The following is a 27,785-nucleotide window of genomic DNA, read 5'->3' as shown; positions in this document are numbered from 1 at the left end:
ATTATAACGAGATTGGATTTGTTTTTTTGTAATTTATAATTTTGGAAACATCTGCGGATTTTGTAATAATAATTGTAAAATAATTTTTTTCTCTAATCATTCTATTATTTGTTTAACATAATGCAATGCGTATAATCAATGAAATTCTTTTGGGCTAATAATTTGTACAAAAGTCATATATTTTTTTATATAGTTAATAGGAGATAAGAAAAAAATTTCGAGTTTACAAAGAATACAAAATCTTTATCATGAGTCTTCTACATTATTAAACAATGTCAAATATACATTATAAAATATTACAAATTTTTATTATACATTTTAATTTGTCTTATAAACAGAGAGATTATAATATGCGTCGTTTACATATTAATGTAATATAGTAAATATAACTTAATAAAATAATGCAATATAATATTCCATGTTAATTATTTTTATATATAAATATAATTTTATTCTGTATACTATATGTATATACAGAAAGTAGTTCAACGCAAGCATATGTAATTTTTCTATAATTTTATTCTCTTCATTTAATTTTGTACTGATTTACTTCCAAAACTGAACAATATTTTTTTATTAATAAAATTAATTTTCCAATTAATCCTAATTAAATTAGTAACTAAATCAAATTGCATTTGAAAATTTTGTACTTATAGGGTTTTAATTATTAGTCGAATTCAAATTTATTCACATTTAAAGTGTTTGTAAAAAATATTATTTAACAAACGTTTCTATTTTTATGAATATTTTTAAAAGAGTAATGATTAAGTAGACGAATATATCCTGGCCGAGTTTCAAGTAAGCTTAAGCCAATTTTCACTTCTGTGAAGGAAGGAGCCAAGAAGATACGGAGCACTCACTGTTAGTCTATGTGGTCAACAGCAACACCAACAAGTTAAAACTGCAAACGAAAATGTTTTGTGCGCGATATGAACTAACAAATGATTGCGTGAACTGCTCCAGTTCGTTATCATTATATCATCCACAAATATCATTACAATACAAAAGTTATAAAAGTTTTAGTAAACTATATATATATATATATATAGTGCTCTTATATAAGCGTATAAAATTTATTTTGCAGATATATTTACTTTTAGTCAATTTATAATTTTATTTATACATATACGAACTTACAAATAATAAAAATATATATGACGATATAATATAATTATTAAAAATAACTGATTAATTACAGATTTTAATAATAGAAATATTGCAACATTAAATGTTCCCAATTTGTTCAATATCTATAATAATACTGATTATTAAGAAATTATCCTATATCCTCTTTTTATTATGAATAAATATCGATGCTGTAAACATATGGTTGAAACAAAATAATTATGCTAAACTTATTGTAATTTGAAGACAAATTCAAAGTGAAACACTTAACTTTCGAGGTAATATAAATACAATATTTTCATTGTTGTTAATTCACCAAGCATGTTTCGACGATACGTCAATGCAAGCTAAAAGAATGCATTTATTTTAATCTTTTGAAAAAAGAAAAAAACTGTTCTGATTTAAATCTTTTTTAATGTTATAGGAAAGCATTTTTCCTTTAATTATCATAGCAATTGATTTTTGATCAAACATTCCAATGAAATATTCTTTTTGTGAATTAAGAGGCATCAATGAGAAGTGCAAGCCTACCGTGTTGTGGTCGCCAGTAACAGCATGCCAAATGTAGAGCCAAAATAACAACCAGGATTTCGATAAATGCTAATCCAGCCGCAACGCCGATTACTATAGCTGCATTTTCTTCGATTGTCCTTATTATTGCTTCATAACAACCCTGTAATGGCAGTACAATATTTGTACTTCTATATATTTCAAATAGTCTTTATTATGAATTAATTATAAACTTAATTAATCCAAATAAAGCATTTTCTAACCTGTTTATAATAAGAATTGCTGGAAGTAGGGCTAATAGGACAAGATGGATCCTTCAAAACATTGTTTTCTTTCATACAACATGCTTCAGGCACAATTTTTTCCGTAGATGTCCAATTCATGCTTTCTCGGAAATCCAAATAATCGTCTACTCCACAACAATGGAGCTAAAACAAGTAACATGTATCTCTTTGAATGTTAATTGATTAAAATTGAATATTAATTTTCATCATGAAAATTTGTTCAAAGATTCATAAGCATTCATTTGTCTTTAACTTTTCTTAATCGGTTAATTGTAAATTCTTAATAACCTGTGTCATTATGCCATCCCACGCCACTGTAATTGTCTCTGTTTTGTCAATATTACTGGCATAATATTTGATGGTAGATTTGAGGAAATTTCGTGTACCTTGTTCTGCCTAAGAGGGTTACGACAAATAAAATAATATCAATTTCTATTTAGGATCAAATATGTATTATTTTATGTTGAAATGAAGGAAAATAAACTTACATTTCCTTTAAGCCCGAATGCTAAACCTACTACAACACATTCCAGGATCAAAACCAGCAGAATAAGAACACCATACTATAATTAAAAACTTGATTACATTATATGATATTAAGATTTGATTTGTTTGACTATGAATTGATACTTACAACACAAAGAAGACACCGAGACTCAAACATTGCTCCACAGTATCCCAAAAAACTAATCAAAAAGGTCAATGCTCCTGCCAAAATCAAGATATATGATATTATCCTGATGACATCGGCATCCGTTTTATTCTACAACAAAATAATTTAATTTAACTTTATAATTAATATACTATCCAAATTAATTCTTTATTACAATTGGTTTGGGCACGATTTTTAGTGTGTTTAAATTTATTTCAAAATCAAATATCAAACATGAAAGATATTCCATTATAGTGGAAAAAAAATATATTTTAATATACAAATTAATACATGAATTATTTTATACATAAAAATATAAATAAATTTTAAGTTAATGTTTTTTTTTCATAATACATTATAAATTCAATGTATATATATAACAGTTTATATATGTATATATAAAATTTAGTTTAATTTGAAACAAAAAAGTCAGAAATATACATAAACAACATGCTTGTAAATTCTGATATACTTAATGTAACTTTACTTTTTTCACTAAAAGAATATTTAGTAAGTAATTAGTAACAATTTTACAGTACTTTATATTGCACTTGTATTTTCAATGCATCAAGTTATATTCAAAATTATACTTTTATTTTGTACAATACAAATGTTTATTTAATTTTTTCTTTACATTTTAAAAATTATTTATATACAATGATGCCTATTAATATTTGGAAATCAAAGTATTTGAAAGATTATTGCTTTGTACATATTGTTATTTAATTTATTTTTTCCAATAATTAAAATAATTTTCATAACTAGAAATATGAATTTGTGTCACGCACATAATTTTTCGCATAATAGAGCAGCGATTGATAATAATCAATAACGTTACTATAAACAAATATACAGAACAATAATTTCTCTGACACATTGTCTAAATATTAATACATGACTCTAGGTATATAATATAATAGTTATATTTATATAATACTGATCATTAAAACTTCATAGACACAATATGACCTGTCCTGAATTTCAATTAGAGTTTTGCTTGAAATTTACAATAATGTTTTACACGAAAAACGTATACACTTAACAATTAGAACTATAGTTGTTGCATATTTGAAACATAATCTCTGAACGATAATTTGCATAAAATATAATTTCGAAAAATTATTCCTTTTATCAATAACATGTTAGAATTTAAGATTCTGTTACTATTCATTTAGAACAATTTTTCATACTATTTCATAGTAAATATAGTCATAGAAACGAAAATGAAGATCCGATAAGAGCTTACGAGTAGAAAGTGTCGGACATACTTTTTTTTTAGTAGTAGTTAACTAATTGGCAACGCTTTCGTGTCAATCAACAGAGCATGAATCGGTTAGAAAAATTTTTTACTGCAAACAATTGCTGATTATCTCCTTTTCTAACTGTTCGACGAAATAATTTATATTAACGAATGAAGGGCTGTTGTAATCGCGAATGACAGCGAAAAACTTTTGTTTATAAAAATTACCACAATCTAAAAATGTTACCTTTCGTCATTTTTTTTTTTTCTTTTTTAAAAAGAAATTCCTCTTTTGAGGAAAGTGTTTTGAACATTTACCAAAATGTCTGTTTGATCGAGTTTGCCGATGAGATCAGCAAAAGAACTGCTATCGGCGAAGAGCCAAACTCCAACCGCCAACGCAGCTCCTCCGGCTATCTGCAAACAAACAAATAATTTATTCCTTCAAGTCAATAGACAAATAAATTTTTCAGCAATAACCGTCCGATGGAAAAATTTATTTATATAAATTGTAAAAAATTATTATTTATATTGAGTGTTGTATATCAGTGAAAATTTCAGTTCAATAATTAATTTTTAGTGATTCCCAAATTAACGAATTAATTAAAAAATTCGCCAGAGATTAAAATATATTCTGTTGAACAATATCAATACATTATTGACTGGTTTATGCAAAAACTACAGCTGGATAGTTTCGTCGTTAAATAAAAAAATTAAATACAATAATTTTATTTGTGCAAAACAATAATTTAATTACGACATAATTTAATATCATACAATTATTGTATTTGATTTAAATACAACAATTTTATTTTTTATTATCCAACAAGATACCATTGGCTATTATATCTTAATAATTACACAAATTGATATACGATATTTAATACGAGAATAATTATATTCCATCAACAACGTATTACATATTATATATGTTTTTTTAGTCGTTTTTATGAAACAAAATGTTTTATGAAAGAATGTTCCGTCATTTTGGAGCTATGTGAAAGTTAATTTTAATATCATTTGCATATTTTTATTGATTTTATACGTATATTATTTTTAGTTTAAATTTGCTATTATATAATGAGTTGGTGTTGTATGTGAGCTACAATACAGTCTTAATGAACCACTTTCTAAACTAATGTAAAAATATATTCTAAAATATCTTGAGCTTATTTCTAAAGTACATTATACTAAAATCTTTTTTAAAATTACAAATTTATCTTTAAATATATAATAGATATAATATATAATAAATTTTGCAATCTTGTGTATTTGCTGAAAAAGTAATGCACTATTTAAAAATTAAAAAAGTTGCTGATAAAAGTTCCAAAGATATAATATTACATGAACTTTAATAAATCATGTTAGAATTAGTTAATGAATATTTCCATTGTTCATTATTATTTGAATATAACATTATTTTGAAATAACTTTCATTAGATGTGCAAAATATAAAAATGTTACTTGTTCTCAATCAGGAAAAAAAAAGGAAATCATACTTTAATCAAAGTATGAATTAGTTAATAAGTAGATATTAACGTAATACTTACGAAGAAAGCAAAATTGAAGAAACATAGAAAATACTTGGCACACTGTGAAGCACAACCCATTTTGGCTTCGTTCACTGATTGCGAAGTGTATCTGTAACTAAATAAAATAAATGTTGTTTAGCATTCTCGTGTACTTAAATTAATAATAGTTCGCGGAAGAACGTTTGGCAGCACTGCCTATAAACTAATTTTTATTCTTTGCGCATATGAACATCAATAACATCAAATTTCTCGTAATTTAGCGGCTTTTCCTAATTTTGACCATTTCTCTCTTTCTTTTTGTGCTAAGATCTTTTTTAAAATTACAAATTTATGTTTAAAGGTACAATAGATTAAATAATTTAAATTTCTTAAAATAATAAAATCAAATGAATAAATTATTATTATTAAATAAATCATAAAAACTAATTCAATCATTTTAAAATATTAAATTTAAAAATTTTATTTTTTGATGTCCAAATTCATAATTTATACTAATTAATAATAATAATCCTAAAATTCTTTCACATACCATAAATATTAAAAATATAAAAAATAATCATAAGCTATATATATATAATTATATATAAAATAAAAATTATATGTAAAAATTCTATTGTAATTAAAAATCTCAAATAATAATTTTTAATATAATTAAAAAAAATAATAATAAATTCTTTAATTATATCAAATATTATATTAATTATATAATTACAAATTAAATTTTAATTTACAAAATTAATGTTTTATTAAACTATATAACTAATGTCAAAAAAAATTTGCAATCTTGTGTATTAAAGATAATTGCTACAAAAAGTAATGCACTATTTGAAAATTAAAAAAATCGCTGGCAAAAGTTTCAAAAATATAATATTAATGAACGGAGATAGCTCCATATATTGAAAATGTGAGAGTAATTTCTTTTTGCTTATGTTTTATTAAAAAACAGAGCACGTTAAAGGTCAAAATTGGGAGACACCACTGAAGAAATTTACTCAAAATGCATTTTCTGCTGGAGAACAGTGAAACTAAATGTAAAAAATAAAAGGCAAAGTTTCTTCAATCCAGTCTCTGTAAAATTATCAGTAAAGAAATAAACCAAAAACCTGACTGAAAATTATTAAATTCAAATCAGAAATTGACGACGATTTATTTAAAACAAAAAGGAGAAACCATACGTCTATTAGAACGTCTTTATAAGACGCTCTAGTTACTCAATTAAGACGTATTTGTCGTTGAAATCATCGTGGGCGGGAAACAAAGTGGTGCGAAAATTGGCCGAATTAGGCCAAATTCCTGTTAATTAAGAGTGCGCCTTTTGCATTTATAGTTATATTCGAATGCAGCGTCTAGCAAACGACATGTTAATGCATCTGATTTTATTAAGAACAGTCTCTTTGTGTTTTGACAAAAAACTAACATTGCTACAACATTTATATGCCAAATATAACACAAGTATGCATAGTATATGGGATCACCCATACACTAATAATGTGGTTCAAATAGTTAAATTTAAAACTGAGAATAGATTTAAAAGTGAGAATAGAAAACTTGAAAAAGATTATTTTCAAAAAAATTATGTATACTTTGAAGTATACAATGAAATATATATATATATACATACACAACATATAATGCAATAGAGACATATGTTATCAACTTTCGTGAATTAAAATCTAAAATCTACTTTACATTGCACTTTACATTTAAATATTACAAATACTTTTCTAAAAATTAACAATTCTGATTTATACTATTTTGCACTGCTCATCAGAGAAATATGCTTCATTTGCTTGATGAAATTTTTACTCGGACTGTATTCCCTTTCATTCATATAAAGAATTATAAAAGCCAATATTATCTTCACAATTTATTTTCAGAGTGATAAATCAATCACATGTTATATTCAGAAAGGACTTTCTCGTGAGCTTATCTCTTACTATTAATCGTTGAAGAACTGATCATTATTATGGCCTGCACTTTCTCGTGCAAGTTTTATTAAAATGAAAATGTAAATGTAAAAAAAGGAAAATTTAAATTATGTTATTTGGCAATGTCGCTTAATCCAAAGGGATTTAACAGAGTTAATGAGCCAATCCTAAAAAGCTAGACTTTATATAGGTGTATAGGTATAAAAAGTACAATTGTCTAACCAAATATTGATTTCGTTCATACATATCTGTAATTTTTTAAAAAACTGCAATCTAGAAATTTAAAACAAAAGAATTAAAATTTAAATATTTATTGTTCATAAAAATATTAATGAGTTGACAAATATGTACTATAAATATGCTATATTTTACTTAAGATTTCCAAAATTTTAAAGTGATTTGAGATAGAATATGTGAATATAGATTTTCAATATTATTGTCTACAAATAAGACTATTGTAACATATATTTTCATTAGTGCTGTTTATTTTAATATATTATTTCTGTTAACCATTATATATGTAAATAAATGATATGATTCTATAAATTATATATTCAAAATTAAATAATTCAAATAACTAAATAACTATTATTGGAATTGATTATTATCAAGTTAAAACTTAGTTAATTATAATCAAGTAATTTAAGTAGCTTAAATATCTTTAATCAAACATAACAATTACTGATATTTTTGAAACTTGGCAATTTTTTCTAGAAATTCTAAACTTATAATACCAAATGAGTTGCTAATATAATAATTGATATGACCGTAAACAATAATTAAAAAGAGACACACTTACAAACAACAGGAATGATTTGCAAAACAAAATAATTATGCAATTTAAAAAAAATTGCAATATAACATAAATTATATAAACATAATGAACTTGATAATAAATCATTATGAAATATGGACGTAAATATACAGGAAGGTATAAACGTAACTTTGCGAAATTACAAAATAGCAATGAGAAATGTAGGAAGGAAAACTAAAAGAAACAGTACGCTTTTACAAAAATTATGGTTTTGATGCGTGATTGAACAAACTAATCGACGTAATCACAGATGCACGTCGTAACATATATTATAACAACACGTCTTGCATATTGTAAAGAAAAAAAAAAACGCTCCGATTTAAGAGGAACGCTGGTTAAATATTTCATAAACCGCGATTGTCTATATTTATCGGTTTGCATCAGGGACGTTATATAACATAAATAATTCATCGCAAACCGAAGCATTGAAATTGAAATTATATATTCCATTCTTCTACAATCTCGTCATGTATCAATTAGACAACGAATGATAACAATAATTGGATAACATATACTATACTGTATGTAAATTTATAATTTCCGTATTCTCCATTATGTATTTCTTTTATATACATATTAATTATATATATATATATATAATATTATAAAATATATATACTACAATACAATTATGTGGTATATATGTAATTATAATTTTGCAGCATATACAGTATATATTAATACTAATAAATAATATATATACTAGTATCCCTACATACTATATATGTTAGTATATAGGTATACTAATTAATATAGCATATAATGTAGTGTATAGTATGTGATGTACTATATAATTATGTCCCATAATAATATACTAATTTTACAGTATGTGTACTAAAAACTAGTATATATACTAATATAATTAAATACTAATTAGTATATAACACATAATACTATATAATCTAGTATGTAATATATAATGTATTATATACAACTATAGTATAATATGGTATAATAGTATATAGCATATAATTATACTATACATGTTAATTTTATAGCATGTATAATATATAGATATACGTTATATATACAGGTATAATATACAGATATAATATAATATAATTATAATATATATTTTAAATTATATTGTATGATATAATTAGTATATTATTATTACACATCATTTTAATATTGTACAATTTTTATATCTTGGAAAAAAAATTACGTTTCAACTACTAAATCCGGATGGCGCCGTATCGTGTTATTTGAGACCTAATTGTTTCAAGTACCGTTCAATTTTGCGAAAATGGGAGCAATAACGTGAATGTAGATACGGGTTGCACTTGCTTACTAAGAAAATTAACTTCAACGGGCCTTGAACATCTGAGACTACGAACGTCCTTGGAATGTCTTCTACATATGCTACATAACAATTGACAATCCGGTTTCTTCTTCCGCCGAGATGCTATAATTTATCATTGCGTACGATACAGTATTGCTGTGTGATTTACACATTATGTACATATGCAGCTTCTGCTTAATGGCTTATCTACGAACGAAACCATCTATTAATCATTACTATAATTTACACTAAATAAACTCACAACTTTCTCTCATTGTCAGGCTCTTGTTTATCTTCATCGTTCTTCTTCCTTGTTGATATCATTCATCTTACTTTCCTTTTTTCCTTTTCTTTTTCTAACAAGTTGCAAACTGTTGAGATTTTAATAAAGTTTTCTTTCCTTTTCATTCTCATCGCATGAATATTTTATTTTAAAGCAAAAGCACATTTTTTTTCTTATCCGTTTTCTACGAAAGCTTATATCATTTTAATGTGACAACAATCGCTCATGGTATTCGAAAAGACATGTAAATTAAACAAAATTTGTGAATAGCTGGAGAAGAGAACACGAGTGTTGACTACGTTCTTGTTTGACGCAGTACTACGTCTCATTTTTTTCCGGTTTAATAACTTCGAATGTAAAACAGAAGTCTTATGTGAATCTCTGTTTTATATTATATTATCTTAATTATATTTATATTAATATATAATATATTATATCAATCATATTATTTATATTATATTTATATTAATATATAATATATTATATCAATCATATTATTTATATTATATTTATATTATATTATCAGAACAAAATGTTTATCAGTAACTACAAGTTCATCTGTTACCAACATTCTATCGTTCGAATATTAAGATATTCGAAAAATGGGAAGTTTTCCATGAACCACTTGCGCTGGCAACTGATTGCGGACCATAACGAGTGACCAAAACCATATACATAATAACTCGTCGCTTTCTTTTTGAATGGTCGGTATATCACTTGGATAGAAATTATTGAGAAGTAATAAATTTATTATTTGTTTCGCCTACTTTGTTTTACTTAAATATACTTAAAACTGAGACAAAATATTACAATTTTGGAACAAAATATTCTCGACGTGCGTGGCCGAAGAGGTTAAGGAAGGCTCTGCCGCAAACACGAAATTACTAGAAACTTGATTTCTCTTGATATGTCAAAAGTCACTTAATGGCAAAAGAATCTAATAAAAATTAATGAGGGAACTTTTAAGCGACAAAATGCTACTCCGGCTGGAGAGTGGATTTTGGTTTTCGCGAAATGTTACGTATACGCTTGACCAGTCGTGTTAACAGCTATCTGTTCGGCAGTTAATCCGTTTAATTTCAGCGGTTCAACGAGTTTGACAACTTTCGATGATGATGCAATAACGTATCCGCAAATGTATCGTATCCTCGTTGCATAATAGTCTCGCGCAAGTATGCAAGTTTAGAATGCACTTGTACGAGAAATCTAACGTTCCAAGTGTGAACATAACGATCCTTACAATTTCTTTTTTGTATCTAAAGCAACGTATTACATACGTCTTAAAACTCGATTGCCACATTCGAAGAAGTTCCTGTACACTCGACTTCCTGCCTAACGACTTAATTTCCTGCCCAAATGACTTGATTATAATATTACAATATATTTGTAAATATTGGACCAGTTATAATCTGCAGAATTCTTCGCTCACCACAGAATTCTTTTTCTTTTTTTGTACAATTCTAACGAGCAGTCGTTCTTTAACATATTTAGCTGTGTTCTACAGAATTCTTTTTTTTTTTTTTTTGTACAATTCTAACGAGCAGTCGTTCTTTAACATATTTAGCTGTGTTCCACAGAATTCTTTTTTTTTTGTACAATTCTAACGAGCAGTCGTTCTTTAACATATTTAGCTGTGTTCCTATGTTCCAAACATATTTAGGGTATGTTTCAAATCCTGATCGTATTGGAAAATGAATAAATACACACTTGTTCAACTCTGCTAATTTTTCTGCACCATTCTTTTAAATCTTTCCAAAAATAAGTTGTGTGTCAATATTAGAAAAATACAAATTACCAATATAAATAATTATCAGTGGAATAATTAATTTTTCACAGAAATTTTACAAATTCATAACAATTTAAAAATTTAATCTATGATCTATTGTTAAATGTATAAATAATAATTTATGTTCTTTACTGCATTAGAAACTTTCTTTCCATTTTCCTTGCACAAGCTTTGTACTAAGTTTTAATCTTCAGTAGTGTTAAAATTGCAAAGTGTACAAAGTGTAATGTTCGTTGTAACACTCAATAGTGAAATAAATTTTCTCCTTAGACTCCGGGATTTTTTATTAACTTCTTAGAAGATGTAAACTTCTATAAACATCTATAGTTTACTAACTACGTTTAAATATGTATGTTTATATATACATATATATATATTTAGTTCTTATATTTCTTGTACATTCGTAGTTACTTATCGTTCCTTCATAGCAAAAATCACATTTTGTGAATTATTAGAACTTGTCGGCACTTGGTGAAAGTTATTCTTGAAAGTAGCCGGTTCTTACAGCGTTCACACGAGTTTGTGTGAATTTTAAACTAAAATAGATACTTATACTTTTTGATAATGTAAAACTTTCTACCAAGATTTTCTTCTAACATCTTCTATCAAGCCTTCTACATTGATATTCCTCATTTCTTATAGTTTCAGCTACGATGTTTAAACCATCTGGTTTATCAATATTGTTATACATTGGTTTTCGAATTTTCATGAGAACGCGTTTTAAAATTCACTCGTCGATTAATGATACAGTAGAATTCTGTTTATATAAATTTATCAGAAAATAAATAATTTATATTTACATTTAATCGGGTACTGATTAAAATTTAATTCAAATAAGTGAAATTCTACTGTAACTTTCTTAGTCGACACAATCGAGGTCTGTCTTCAAATACATAATTTACAGTCACGAAGAAAAGTATCGACACAATTATTATTATTATTATTATTATTATTATTAACAAATTATATATTATATATTTGCGTATAAATATAATTAGTAAATTGATACTCGGATAATTTCTTTAAAAATTATAATTATTACGTTAAAAATTTTAGGATATTATTGCACCTTAATTAATTGCAATTGGCAAGTCATTTTTACAGGAATAAAACTACTGGTATAAAAAGCTTTTTTTTTCTATGTTGCTATTTTTTTAACATTCTGCATACAATTTATTTTCGAGGAAAGATGAAAGCATTCTATTATGATTCAGTCAATTGTTTTTGGAAAGAGACATTGTAATATGAAAAATGCAGAAAACCACTGTTTTAAAACATAGAATTATATTGTTTGAGGTAGCTCGTGCTCCTTTACAAAAAAAATGATAGACAGAAATTGTCTTTCCAGCAGAAACATGGTTAAACGATTTTCTGGCTTGAAAAATGTTTTAAATGCTCTGCAATCGGATATTTAAGAACCGGGAAACAGAACGTGATTGATATTGTGAAAAAAAATTTCTTAGTCTATAAAATGATGTTCGTTACAAAATATAATATATCAGTGTTACGAGAAATTCCATGAAGAATCTCTATGTATGACCATGTCAGAGAATATTGGGGCTCATACTGTACACTTATTTTTTATTCAAAACATTGTAAGGATCTACCTTCTGTCATGAGAATCAGTATATCAATTTACATAGCTTTGGAGATTTTAGGTTTATCAAAGGTTAAATAAACCTTGCTTATAAAATATTGATTTTATGAACTTTTTATCAGATATATCCCAACAATTTTTTAACTTTCTTAGTTTACAAGAAGTACATACTTCTTTTTAAGCAGCACAAAAAAACTTCCATTTTGCAAGTTAGATTTATTTATGCTTAATATCTTCATAGTAGCAACTTTATGATATCTTTCTCTGTATCTATAGTAAATGGAAAAACATAAAATAAATATAAACTCATGTAAATATGTATATGTAGTAAATATAAATCATTCCTTTTTTAATTTAATAGATACATTTGTTTATCTGAATATTCCAACACTTTGAGACTGGTTTCCAATCTTACAACCTCTACAGAAATAAATGTTTCTTTTTACACGTTATTATATAAGTTTCAGAACATGTTTAATAATAGAAAAAAATATTTTTCAAACATGAACGTTTACATCTTGGATGTATTAACATATCTATGAAATAATATTCTGGACGTAGATGTTAAAACAAAATCTAATCTAAAAAGAAAAGTGTAAAACTTAAATTTTAAAGAAAAATTCTATTTTCAATGAGACAGAAACCCAAAACATACCGCTTAGGAAAGAAAAGTTTATTATTTAATTTTAATACATCTAAATCTAAAAATTTATATTATTTATATTAATTTAAATTTCACCTAAAATTAACAAATTTAATACAATAATTATTTTTATTATAATAAAATTTATAAATTATTAACTTATAACATAAATTTAATCGCTATTGCTGGCACTTTAATTTATCATTATTAATTTTAATTCCCTTATCTAATTTTCATTAAATTATATAGAAATATAATTTTAGAAATATAATATGAATTTAGAATTATATAGAAATATAACTTTAATAATTTTATTATACATGCATACATATAATATTATATTATATATGATATAATATAATATAATATAATAATATATAACATTATATTATAATATAATATTTATAAATTATATGTAAAATATTAATTTAATTAATAATTTAACCAAAATTATATTTTTTATTTGTTATTAATGTTAATAATTTTCATTTAAAATCAAAATTTAACTATGTGAAAGAACGATTTGAAAATTTTATTTCAAAGATACGGGATACATATTTTGTTTAATATTTTAAACCATTTATATAAAAGAAAAAACTGCATAAACATGTATATCATTATGAATATAATACTCGTATTTTAATGACAGAATATTGCAGCAAATGTATAGAAATGAAGTACACTCGGAGTCGCTGTCGGTCGCTGCGAATGCAATAGGTGTAAAAAAGATCTGCAACCTTCTTGCAAGTAAGCAAGGTAAATTCTCGTCCAGAGGACAATGACACGTGGAAAATTAGGTCAGCAGACTTGATCATACCCGGTCAACGGGTCGCTTTTCTTTTTCTTTGATCGTCATTTTTGCTGTACTCTCGTCGAATTTAATCGTTTTACGCGATACTCTGTGAAGTTTCATTTGCTTCTTACGAAACTAAAGGCAAATTTGTTTGATGCTTTAGTTACTAATTTAAGTAGCTTGTTTCATTCAATTAGTTGCTAAGAGTCTTAATATTTTAGAGTTTGTAGTTCAGAAGTCGTAATAAGTCAAATAACTAAATAAAGGAGCAGTTAGTTTGGAATAAAAATTTGATAAATTATTTTAAACGTCTCTTCTATAAACGAGCATTAAAAAATTTCACGATAGTAATTTCATTTCTTATGCTCATTAATAAGTAATATAAAAATGTTATATTTCTAGAAATCATAGTCGATCTTGGTAATTAATTGATTCCAATTGATTTCATTTTAATTAATGATAATTAAAATAAATAGCTCAGATTTATTTCATCCTTCAACTATTTTGAAATATATAAAAAAAAATTTCTTTATTTTTATTAATTTTTTATTTAAATTATAATTAATTAATATTTATATAATAATCTATAATTAATTTCTTTTATTTCTCTAAAAATAGTTTCATTTTAAAATGATTTAAAATTTCTTGATTACAATATGAGAAAGTATAATATGTTGCAACATATTAAAATATACGAGAATATATTTAATAGTTAGTTTTAACATGTTCTTTTGACTAAGAAATATCATGAAACTATCTGTAATAAATGTATATTTATTATCTACTTCTCTCTTTCAATAAAAATATTTCTAATGATGTTTATAATGATGTACAAGTATTTAAGAAGAAACGTGAAAGTTCGAGTTTTCTCATAAGTATATAATTTTCTATGAATTTACTCATATATAGAATATGTAGGTAGTACAAGTATTCCAACTGTGAATACTGTGCGAACATAATCCATCATTAACACCATTAATTATGTAAAATTCTCTCCTTTGTATAAGCTTTGTGAGAAGTAGGCAATGGACGAGAACATGAACTACTGTGTAATTTAAAATGAAATCTACTTAGATTCTACAAATTACTAACTTTTTAATCTTAGTTAAAAAAAAATATATATATATATTTATAATGAATAAGTAATGAAATAAGTTACATTTTTTTAAATTAAATTCTACAATATAGAATATGTTACAACGTCATGTTACATAACGTTGATCATACTTCTATTTAATAATTCAATTCTTACATAAAATTCTCAATTAACTTATTGTTATCTGTAGAGAGTTATTATTAATGCAAGCAATTTATTTGTTACCATATATAAAACGCACATAATATTTATATAATAAAAAAAAACGAATCAAATCATTATGCAATGAATTTTTTCCTTTATGATTTACAGATAGAATCATACGTTTTTTTTAAATTTTAAACCAATTTTTTAAAATTTCAAATAACAAGTTGCAAATATACAAGTGCTCAGAAGAAATAATTTTTCAATAAAAGAATCTTACATGTTTAATTGTATTTTTTTATGCATCAAAAACGCTACAAGCAAGAGTAGAAAAATAATTTTCAGAATTTCTATTTAACTGCCTTTTAAAAATTTGACTATTTATATTTCTACGAGTATATTTTAATATATTATTTTCATTCTACATTTTAACACATTTCATGATATTTTCCATTCTTTACAATCAATTATCGATAATGTCTTCTATTTTTTTTTTTTTATAATTTAGAAACTTTCTCTTTACAGTTTTAAAAATGTTGCCTGTTATAATACTAAAATTCTCTTTGATAACTTTTGAATTTTTTAAAAATCTCGTTAAACTGCGTCACGTAATATCTCTTTTAAAAGGATATCAAAATATGAATAAGTACAATTCATTAAAATCTAACTCACTAACTATTATATAAAATCTAAATTCACTAATTTATTATTTTCACATGAGAATTTTTATGCATTGATTGGGGCCGTTCAAAATTTAATTCCTTAAGTGTTTTATTTCATTTCGAGAACGTGAACTTATGTGCTTAATTATTTTTAAGTTGCGACCAATATACTTGACATAAGCAGAATAAATGCATTTGTTGTAAAATTGAAATAAATTATAACAAAACGGCAAAAGTTTTCTAGTTGTCTTTTTAAATTAAATTTATAATAATATATTTATATTATATATTTTATTAAATTATATAAAATATTTTATTTAATATATATTATTATATTTTATTAAATTTATAATAATATATTTTATTATTTGTTATAAAATTGTATCATTTCACAAAAAATTGTATGTAATTACAATTTATAACAATTCTTTTCTTTCGACCTAAAATCTAACTCTAAAATGTGTTAAAATTACGAATATGTTTTTTTATATTTTGCCTGAATTTTACTTTAACAACAAATGCAAATCTTTTTACTACATGATGAGTATACAGAAAAAGAAAATCCATCTTTTCATGACGAGTACACTCGACATAAACATTTTGATGATCATGAAAGGATTAAATATAAAATATAAAAAATAAGTTAATTGTTATTCTAATAAAACTACATCTTTTTTTTTATGCTTCAATTCCAAGTTAATATCTGTCGTCATTTAGGTTAAGGCATCTACTCCATGATTAGATTGGAATGCATCAAAGAAGAACAGCGTGCAAGTGATTCAAGTTTCTGAAGATGAATCAGAAGCTGCAATTTTTCACAAGCTATTAAAATGCGTAAATGTTCACAATGTGTGGCAAAATACAAAAACTGTACTACATTTATTTATAGAAGTGCATTGTAGATTCAATCTACTCTCCTTAGTTCAAATATCCTACCTGATATTTTTCCTTTTTCTAAGTTTTCCATGTTTTTATTTTTTAAGTATGATTATACAAACTGTTCTAGATCAAGCATTTTTAATTGAACAAAGAAGGACAAGAAACAGCACAGAGGAAATAATAAAGCTTCACAGTCTTCCTGTTTGAAATGATGAACATGAAATGATAAATACTACATTTGAACTACTACTAATTGTAAATGAATTGAATGTTATAAAAATACATATATACACTTATCAATGCTGTTTAGTAAGTTTATATTTTTAAATACAGTTCAAGCAAATATATTGACTCACCCTGATGTTTAGATTTTTAGAGTTAATAAGAGACATCAGACAATTTGGGAAAACGATTTTTCAATCGATTGACAATCAGTGTCGCACTGTTAGTAACAAAAGATGCTATTATGTTGCACGCTAGGGGCACAGCTAGATGGAAGAGCTAAAGCGGACATTTGCAACGGGACCGCGATGTAACTCAGTTTAATAGCTTCCTGATTATTTCGTGAGCTGCTCAGCTGATTTCCTCTCCCTCTTGCTACGATAGTAGTTTTGTCCCTTGCCATCGAGACGATGAATTATTTCACACGGAATCTGCACTGAATCACACGTTTGTTCGCAGATTGGAGAAACTGGAGAAATGATTGTATTGTACAGCTATATTTTACGACTGTCAATAATAAACATAATAAAATGCCTTACGAGCAGAAATGAAATAAAGTAATTTCTGGTTTATCTTTAAAGAAAATGCACGAATACCAATATGAATATTCTTTGATTACATGTTTTGATTGCAATTTTACACTACAATATTACAATAATTTTTATTTTGATTCTACGAAAGAAAATTAATTCAGCATGTAATCTCTTTTACATTTTTTTTTTTTTTAAATTTCATGCCACATTGGTCTTGATACATTGGAATGATTGAAATAAAGGATTAAAAATAATTACTATTGTAGAAGGTATCTCGAATTTCAATCAGAAGTTACAACTTAGAGAATGTATAAAAAATTGATAGACCAAGAAAAAATCCTTCTCACATTTGCTCATTTTTGTTCTATTTTGGAGAAAATCATAAGAAAAAGAAAAAAAGAAATTTCTATTTTCTCACTTTAACAATAAGAGATCAAACCGTAGTTTTGTATCAAAGTGGAGTAGATGACAATAGATGATAAAATAGATAATAACATGAATAAGTATAAATAAATAAGTGGAAAAACGAAAACATTTTTGTTTCTTTTCTCGCAATTTTCTCCAAAATGGAAGAAAAACGAGCAAATCTCTAAAGAATTTTTTTTCTTCTTGTTAGTTTACCTTTGAAGTTTTGGCATTTAAATTTGGGACATCTAGTATGATTAGAATACATTCCAATGAAATTAACTTTTTCAAATTTATTTCTAAAAATTTGATATTTGGAAAACTTGACCAATATTTAAAACCAATAGTATAGTACTATGTATATATTTTCAAAATTCACAACAGCTGTTCTTGAAATATGAGAATAAATAATATTATAATAAAGAAATATAATTAGAATATAATCATGAAAACGATGTCACTTCAGGCACACAAAGATAAAGATTCAACAATTGAAAATTAATTTCATTAATAATTTATCATTCATCAATGAATAATGAATGTAGTAATGATTTCTTGTCATTATTTCTTGAAATGGCAAGCATATAAAGTAAAAGTAAAACTATAGAATAATATATTAATAGAATTGAAAATATATAAAATAAAAGTAAAACGGTAGGATCATATATTGCTTTTTGTTGTACGGTTTAAGTAACTTCTAAAAGAGAACGCGTCGAGTTTTGTTGATTTAACGGCATCGATTTCAGGTTATATTTAGTCAATAAAAAAAAGCTCATACATTATACGTGAAATGATAAAACATATATATGTATCTTTATTTTTTTGTAGCCATTTTCAAAGATTTTATTCCTGCTTTTTAACCAGATAATTCACACAAATTACAAAAACAAAAGAAACTTAAGAAATTCCAATTCAGAAATGTTTATAACGCTAATCGTTATTTAATCCATTAAGAGAATCAAGCAATAATTTATCATACCATCATATTTTTGTACCTGATTCAAATTTTTTATTTCATTACTAGAAATATAAATTTTCATACAAATTCACAATTCACAGTTTAAGTGCCAAATATTGTAAAGAATACTGTGCTTTGGATATTTTATAATACTTTTTCATATTATGCGCATAATTTTACGCTTGAAAATTTCCAATAAATGCAAAAAGTCCAAAGTCTACATATAATATAATTAAATTCAAACACTTTAACGCTTGCAAAGTTAATAAATCACAAAGTAATGACAAACTAATGATAGAACGTATCTCAAAACTCTTGAATATTTAAATGTAAAATATGATTAGAGTGGGAAGTACTGCTCCACTATACGAAACCCTGTGTCAAAATTGACTAGCTCGTAGCTATTTTTATCTTCATTCTATTGATAGATAAAAGATCTTTAAAGCCTTCTGTTTGCCCAAGTTGATCACGATTAGAACAGTTTTTTTTTTTACAATAATTTTTTCTCCTGTAATTAAACTGTTTGGCGAAACCAAACTACATAAATTTTTAGCTTGAATTTTGCTGCATTTTTCGATGAATAAAAATTTCGTGTTTTTCAAAGAGAAGTAAGCTACAAAATTGAATAAACTGAATTTGAATGTTCAATTGACATTAATCTACTACTACTACTATTCTACATACAGAATAATTTATAGAATACATAGAATATAATTATATATATTTCTATTATAATAAATAGAATATAAACTATAAACAATAGTTTAGTATATATCCCGTACTTTAGCAAGTTCTTTTGCAATTATGAGAAACATGTCAAACATATAATAATGAACATATATAATATATACATTTCTATAAATTATTTTAGATTATATAATATATAATTTGAAATATAATCTACATAGAATAATCTGGTACAAGATTATATATAATATATATATTCTATGAATAATCTAGAATACAATCTATATAGAATAATCTAGTACAAGTAAAAGCATCTGTTACTAATAAATATTCTTTTATATAGAACGTTCAGATGTGGAAGACTGCTGTATTACAAAATTTACTATTTCATAAAAATAAATATAAAAGAATCATTAAAGCTTTTTGTTTCTTTGGGGATCTTGTAACTCTATTTAATTACATTTTTTACTACATTATTTTTTATTCTTTCATTATAGAACAATATTCTCCTTCCTACAAATATTTACAAATTTTTGGTAAAAATGCAGGAATCCAACTTATTGTTAGACCTTTTCATACATATACACATACGTGTTAAAAATATTGTATTGCTTGAACCTGGAATCCAAATGAATTTCGCCACAAATTATAAAAATAGCCAAAGAAATTAGTCTTTTTATTTCATTAATAAACTCAATGCCAGATGTTTTTAGAGCAATTCTTTTCGATTCTACGAGTAGTTATTCTAATTACATTTAAATCTACATAGACGAATTTGAAGTCAGTGGAAAAGATTGAACATACAGAAAAGATTACCATAAATGAAAATCTTTGATTTGAACTTCCAAAATATTTCTCCAGCTTGTGCTATATTTCAGTCGTTGAAGTAGAAAATATATATCTCTAACAAGTAAGAAAAATATATTTCTAACAAGAAAATATATTTCTAACAAGAAAAATATACTTCTACTAAGTATACTTCTAAATACATTTATTCATTCGAAAAATATGCTGTTATCATTTCAACCGACTTGGATAATCCTTCCATTATCAGAAAATAGAATAATCGAAAAATTCACAGTTATTTCAATCCAATGAACATTTTATTCATCTGCTTGAATCCTATTCCATTTAGGCATCGAGAGCAACGAAAAGGCCGATGTAACTATAAAATTCACTTTCTTCTACTTTTTCTATGTAAAAATACAAAACGATAGCTACAATTTTTTGTTTCGTATATTCTTCTTCGTTCTCCGTTGTTTCATTATATTTTCATATTTTATTTGCAACATTGTAGTAAAAAAAAAAGCCAAAATTTGTCGAAATATCAACAATTGTACAATTTTCTCTGGTTGATCGATTGAAATTCCGAATTTTCCGAAGAAAATAATATATAGCAAGAAGTGTAACACAATTAAATGAAAAACATGAAAAAAAAAAAAAAGGAGATTCTTTTACCAAAATTTGAAATTCTGAATTTCATCCTGCTGTATAAGCAATACAGAGAATAATATAACGAGAGATGTGACGTATGATTAAATGAGAGACGTGAAAGGAATTCATTTAGCAAAATTGAGGGAAACCACCCTTAAGAAAAGTTCATTGTCAGCCTGAACACGTGACAGTACGACGAGGACATTGACATAGCATGCAAAGTGCATGTTATGTATGTATGTGTTGTTATGGAAACGTAATTCATCACAAAAGTGGCGTTTCTTCTTTATTATTCATCCGCTGCTCCTTGCATTGATACCACTCGTGAACGATTAGCGATATTCAAAAATAGAATGTCAGAATGACATGCTAAAAAATATATACCTGTACCGTCATTTGAACAGACAATGAATCAACAAACGTTGAATTCATTATACAGGGTGCTTTTGGGTCAAATCACAAAACTAGATATTAATTTAGGATCGTAAAACGAACAAATTTCTCCTCTATAAGTACAGTGAGTAACTTTAATACTCGGACCCGTACAATTTTTACTTTATCGCATTGTAATTTTGTTTACAATTAAGAAAAAAAATGTTTAGTCTTAAATTACATTGCTACATAGGGTCTAATTGACAAAAGCATAAATTTTATTCATATAATGTATAACGTTTATTAGATAATATGTTTTAAATGAAACCACGTCTGTGATTGTGATGTTACAATAATATTCGGACACCTCAGAATGTAACAGTTTGTGCGTGAGCTACTGTGACATTTAACGTCGTTTTGAGATATCTTTACAAACATTATAGTTTGCATATGGTATTTCAAGCTTTAAAAAATCAGTTGTATTTGAATATTCACTGAGTTCACTAGTAATAATGGGACGTAAAAGAAACACTTAGTACAACATACGCCAACTTGCCATTTTTCACAGTGCAAAAGGGAAATCATACAGAAAAATTACAACAATGATTAATATTAATAAAAGTACAGTGGGAGGTATTATTGGAAGGTTTAATTGTGAAAATCGGATGGAATCTATTCCTCAAAAAGGCCAACCAAAGATCTTAGACACGCGTGATAAGAGAAATATTATACGAAAGATAAAGAAAGATCATCCTACATTAAGTGCACCAAAATTAGCTGCCGAAAGTTTTAATGAAACTGGTAAGAAAGTGCATCCACAAACAATACGCAGAACATTAAAAGAAAGTTGTTATAACGGACGAGTTGCTCGGAAGAAACCATATGTGAATGAAGCTAATCGAAAGAAAAGATTAAAATTTGTAAAAGAATTTCTTTTACAAAGAAGATACGCGGTGGAATGATGTTGTTTTCAGTGATGAGAGTAAATTCAACATTTTTAGATCGGATGGACTAAGAATGGTGTAGTGAAAAAAGAAGGAAGAATTCAAAATTAAAAATACGAAGCCGAGTATAAAACAAGGAGGTGGAAATGTATGGGGATGTATCTCGTTATTTGGACCGGGTGAATTAATTTTTATTGATAACACAATGGACAAAAATGTGTATCTCAATATTTTAAAAAATAATTTACATAAAAGTGCAATGAAAATGGGGATTCAGAGTACATTTAAGTATTACCAAGATAATGATCCCAAGCATAAGGCACAGGAATATTTACTGTATAATTGTCTAAAACTATTGCAGCCGCCACCTCAATCCTCAGATCTGAATCCTATAGAAAATTTATGGGATGAACTAGGACAACAGCAATAACTTCTAAAGAAATATTAAAACAAAGACTATAAGAAGAGTGGAATGATGTTCCAACAGAATATCTGAAAAAAATAATTGGCAATATGCCGCAACGATTAAAAGAGGTCATTTCTCAAGGAGGATACCCTACACGATATTAAATTACATTTTATTTGTAAAAGTTTGTTCAGAAACCATTGAGTTTTAAATGTGTCTTCAAAATCAGATATATATATATATACGTATACACGTATCTCGTCTACATTTTACATATATACGTAAACACGAATCCACACCTTGGACGCACACACCATACTACTCATTCTTTTTCATCTCGTCCATCTTCTGTTTTCCCTAATTACTAATACACAACATTTACACAACACATACCAACCTTGGTTGCTACACTCGTCGTCAGTCATAATGTATCAACCTTAACAGAACAGAAGATAGCAAGTGACAATTGCGAAATATGTTTAGTTTTAAAATTTGTATGTTTTATTTTCAATTCACTATTTTCGATATTTGAATCCGTGTGAAAGTAGTAAATAGTATTTTCTCATGATTTAAACATTTAATGAAATAGTATTTCATTTAAGCATTAAATAGTATTTCCAAATAGTACTTATGCAAATATTTTAATATTTACTATTTTATATCAAATTATTTCAAATTTTCCCCAGCCCTGTATCATTCCACTAATATAACAATAATGTAAAAATTGGACATTAAGATAATTTATAATTAAAAATAAAGATAATTTATATTTTAATTATAATTTATAATTAAAGATAAGATAATTTATTTAAAAAAAAGTTCAGATATATTACACGGAAATATTATACAAAATCTATTTCGAAAATCGTTTTCGAAAATTTGAAACTTTGTATTTTCGTTTGTGATCCGAAACTCTTGAAAGTTAGATGAGAAAGAAATCATTTGCTGCGTGAATAAAGGATGTTTGATTCATGCACATATGTATGTTTATATGGACATATATCTCGAATGTAACATACTACGTTCGATGATCGGTTTTCATTGTTAAGGACATGAGCAGATGTGCGATCAATCATGATTTTGGAATGACATTGTAAATGTAAAATGAACATCCGGCACTACTATAGTTGGCAAGAAAAAAAAAAGAAGTATGTATATAGATCAGATCAGGAAAATGTTCAGATCTGGATTAAGTATTTTTGTAGTACGTTTTTTTTTAGATGTTTCTATTTGTATATTATCAATAAAAATTTATATAAACTTAACTCTTACGCTTATATAAATCTTTTTAACTCTTTAAAATAAGAAATTCCTCTAAACTAAAATCAGCAGTCTAAGTTTCGAGAATTAGTTTTGAATTTATCCCCTATAATCTTTATGTGAATCAAATTGATCGTACAAGACTAGATGTGGATAATACTTTAGCCACATTTTTAGCTTTTCTATTTCAGAAACAAAAAGTGTCATTAGAAATTCTTTTGTTTTATAAATAGAATCTGACAAATGAGAAAGCAGATTTACTCTCTTTCACCATTTTTATTATTTTTCATTTACAAAATTTACTCTTTTTTGCCATTTCTACAAAAAGACGCGTAATTAAGTAATTTCATTCAATAGTTAAACTACCATAAAAATTATCTTTCTTTTGCAGGAAAACAAATTTTTTGATGCTACAATAATTATGAATAATTGTCTTGTAAGATCCGATCATACTTGAGTTACATTTATAGTTAATTAGCAAACTTATTTATAATACTAGATTTATTAATTTACCTATAATTAATAGATTTTATTTAGACATCATGTTTTTATAGCTAATTTATATAAATAACGTACGCAGATGTAATTTTTAAGTTCACGTTACTATGTGCTTTAATTTTGTTGTTGCACTTTGTACCAAAAACGAGTGAGAAACGTATTTAATTATCACTGTGAAATAAGTTGTAATAATAAATCGCGTGCAATAGTATATATACAACGGGGAGATTTTATCTGATTGTGAAACTTTCTTTCCTAAACTCGTCGTTGATCCTGATGCAATAGGATTTTTCGACTTTTAGTATCTCTTATTAATATCTTTCACTTTCACAGATTATTCATTTCTATATCTTTACTACTAATATATTATAAATATTGCTCAGATTAATTTCTTTCATCAAAGCTTTCATCAACATAAACCAAAAACTGCATCACAATTGTTAGAAAGACAACTGTATAAACAGAATAACTCAGAATATTTTCAATATTGCATATTAATATTTATTAATTCTCTACTAAATTTAATTAAAATTAATAAATTAATTATTTGTTGAATTTAATTAATGTTTCAAATATCGATATAAATATAATGATTAACTATATTAAACTTGTGAATAGGGAAGGATTCATTGAAACTACGCAATTATAAATTGTGATTTAGGAATTCAATTGATTCTTAAATAAATTAAATGTGTCAACAGTGATTATTAGTACAATTTATTAAAAAAAAGAAAAAAAAAGAAAGAGAAGAAACGTAAACATAACGTATAACTTCTTAGAAAGATAGTGTGTTCTCTTATCGAAACACAACATAGAAATAGAATAGGAGATGAAGAGAGCAAAGGAAAGAGAAGACAGTGGAACGAGAAAGACAAAGACAGAGAAGAAAGGAGAGTTACTTCCAAGAAGGGAAAGTCGCGCACCTCGTTACAAGACGAGTACAAGGCAGTGATTTTTTATTTCAAAATTTAATTATTAAATTAAATAAAGTGCGCCTGAAATTGAAAAAAAAGATGGGTATATTCGCAAAACGCAAAGTAAATGCACTTACTGTAAAATTTAATGGAAATTGTTTTTCTTTTTTTTTTTTTTTTTGAAAATCGATAATTTCAATGCTTAATGTTATTGACAAAACTTGAATATTCATAATTTTCTTAATAAAAAAAAACAAGAAAAATTAAATTAAATTAAAATAGAAAAAAATTGATCAGAGCAATATTACCGAGTTGTTTTACACAATGGCTGAAATTAATTAAATAAATCTTTATTTCTTTTTTTTTATCATTTTTTATTTCGTTCAGACGATCCAAATACTCTAAAATGTTTTAGAACATTATTAATTTTTAGTTTTCACTGGAATTTTCATTGAAATAACAAAAGTTAATTAGTCCTTTTTTTGATATGGGAAGCATACTCGTCAAACATAGTCAGCAGGTTAATTATTGACATTAATTGTTGTTGAAAAGAAATGAAACGAGCATTACGTTCATGGAAAGTATTATTTTTAATGCTATTTTAACAATAAAATTTTATTATATACGTAATATTAGAATAAAAAGAATATTAATATAAAAGAAATAATAATTATGAGAAATAAAACAGAAAAAATAATATTAGTTTGTTTATGGAAACTAATGTTAACAGAACTATATATGTAGTATATATTTTAACCAATATAAAATATAAAGAAGTTTATAATGAATAAACAAATTAAAATAAAAAAATTAAAATTTAGAATACACAAACTGATATTTATTATAAATAAACAAATATATGTATATATAAATTAGTTTAATAAAGATTTATATATAAAAAATAGTTAATATAAAAATATATATATAACAAATATTTATATATTATGTATCCTAAACTTTAATTTTTTCATTTTTATAATTTCGAATTACTTATCATTAGTACAGAATTTATAAAAAAAATAGAAAATAATTTTTTCATTTTTTATATTAATTTTTTTATATATAAATCCTCATTAAACTAACTGATTTTACTTAAATTTAAAATTTTTTATTTTGAATAACGAAAACAACGTAAATAAGCAATAAATAGATAATGTAAGAAAATAAACAATCGATACTTCTAATCAATATAGTTATATTTTTATATCAATATCAGATAATCAATTTTTGTTTATATTATTTTTAATGCACATTATACTAATCTCAATTCAATTTTAAATTCTTTTAAAAATTTTCACTAAATTTAACGAATATCGAATATAAACAACTAAATCATTTCGTTTATAATTCTTGTAATCATATAAACTTACGACATACATACATGTTATGCCTATGTGTGTATGTATACGCACGTATTATGATTAAATGAATAGGGCACAAAAAGTCACGTTAGAAACAAAAACAAAAACAAAAATAGAAAATAATAATAATATAATTTTGTTTTGTAAAACAACATAAATTTCATAACTTAAAGAATACTTAAACAAAATGTTTACATTTAATTAACGTGACAACAGGAATTTGAGAATGAAGATAGCGATTTGTTAACGGAAGATAGGAAAAAAAAGCAAAAGAACAGATGACTTACGTTTACGATACCGCACCTAAGATTTCTTCAGCAAAAGATTCCAGAAAATCGAGCGATTAATACAGATAATGCACTTCACATCACGTCACTGTTTATCACCATTGTGAAGACATGAGAGCCAAATTGTAGTAATTTTACCGGCGTCATTCGTACTAGCAGATTTTCGAAGACAGACGAGAGAAAGAAACGTTGTCTCCCGATGCTGTTTGCCGCGCATCTACCACAAGTACCTGTCGCGGTAGCTCTTCTACCAA

The 27,785-nt window shown here is 25.4% G+C and overlaps 1 protein-coding gene across 6 annotated transcripts; it reads right to left on the bottom strand.

Annotated features, from left to right (window-relative positions):
• Positions 1–222: 222 nt before the first annotated feature.
• Positions 223–27,773, bottom strand: LOC122529351 (tetraspanin-1). Of its 6 annotated transcripts, none has more exons than XM_043655388.1 (9): positions 27,532–27,773; positions 5,362–5,458; positions 4,130–4,228; positions 2,554–2,682; positions 2,408–2,482; positions 2,208–2,315; positions 1,899–2,063; positions 1,657–1,798; positions 223–1,472 (listed from the first exon to the last, which is right to left on the bottom strand). In XM_043655388.1, the coding sequence occupies exons 2-9, from the start codon at positions 5,419–5,421 to the stop codon at positions 1,438–1,440; spliced, it is 813 nt and encodes a 270-aa protein (XP_043511323.1). In that variant the 5' UTR covers positions 5,422–5,458; positions 27,532–27,773; the 3' UTR covers positions 223–1,437. The 6 variants fall into 6 exon arrangements, with proteins under 6 accessions (XP_043511323.1, XP_043511371.1, XP_043511332.1 ...); XM_043655436.1 differs by having other exon boundaries at positions 223–901; XM_043655397.1 differs by having other exon boundaries at positions 5,362–5,452.
• Positions 27,774–27,785: the final 12 nt, after the last annotated feature.

Source organism: Frieseomelitta varia, unplaced genomic scaffold (genome assembly GCF_011392965.1).
Source record: "Frieseomelitta varia isolate USP_RPSP 00005682 unplaced genomic scaffold, Fvar_1.2 scaffold_131, whole genome shotgun sequence".
NCBI lineage: Eukaryota > Metazoa > Arthropoda > Insecta > Hymenoptera > Apidae > Frieseomelitta > Frieseomelitta varia.
Note: the sequence above shows the minus strand (reverse complement) of the source record. Positions and strands in the feature narration are given on the sequence as shown.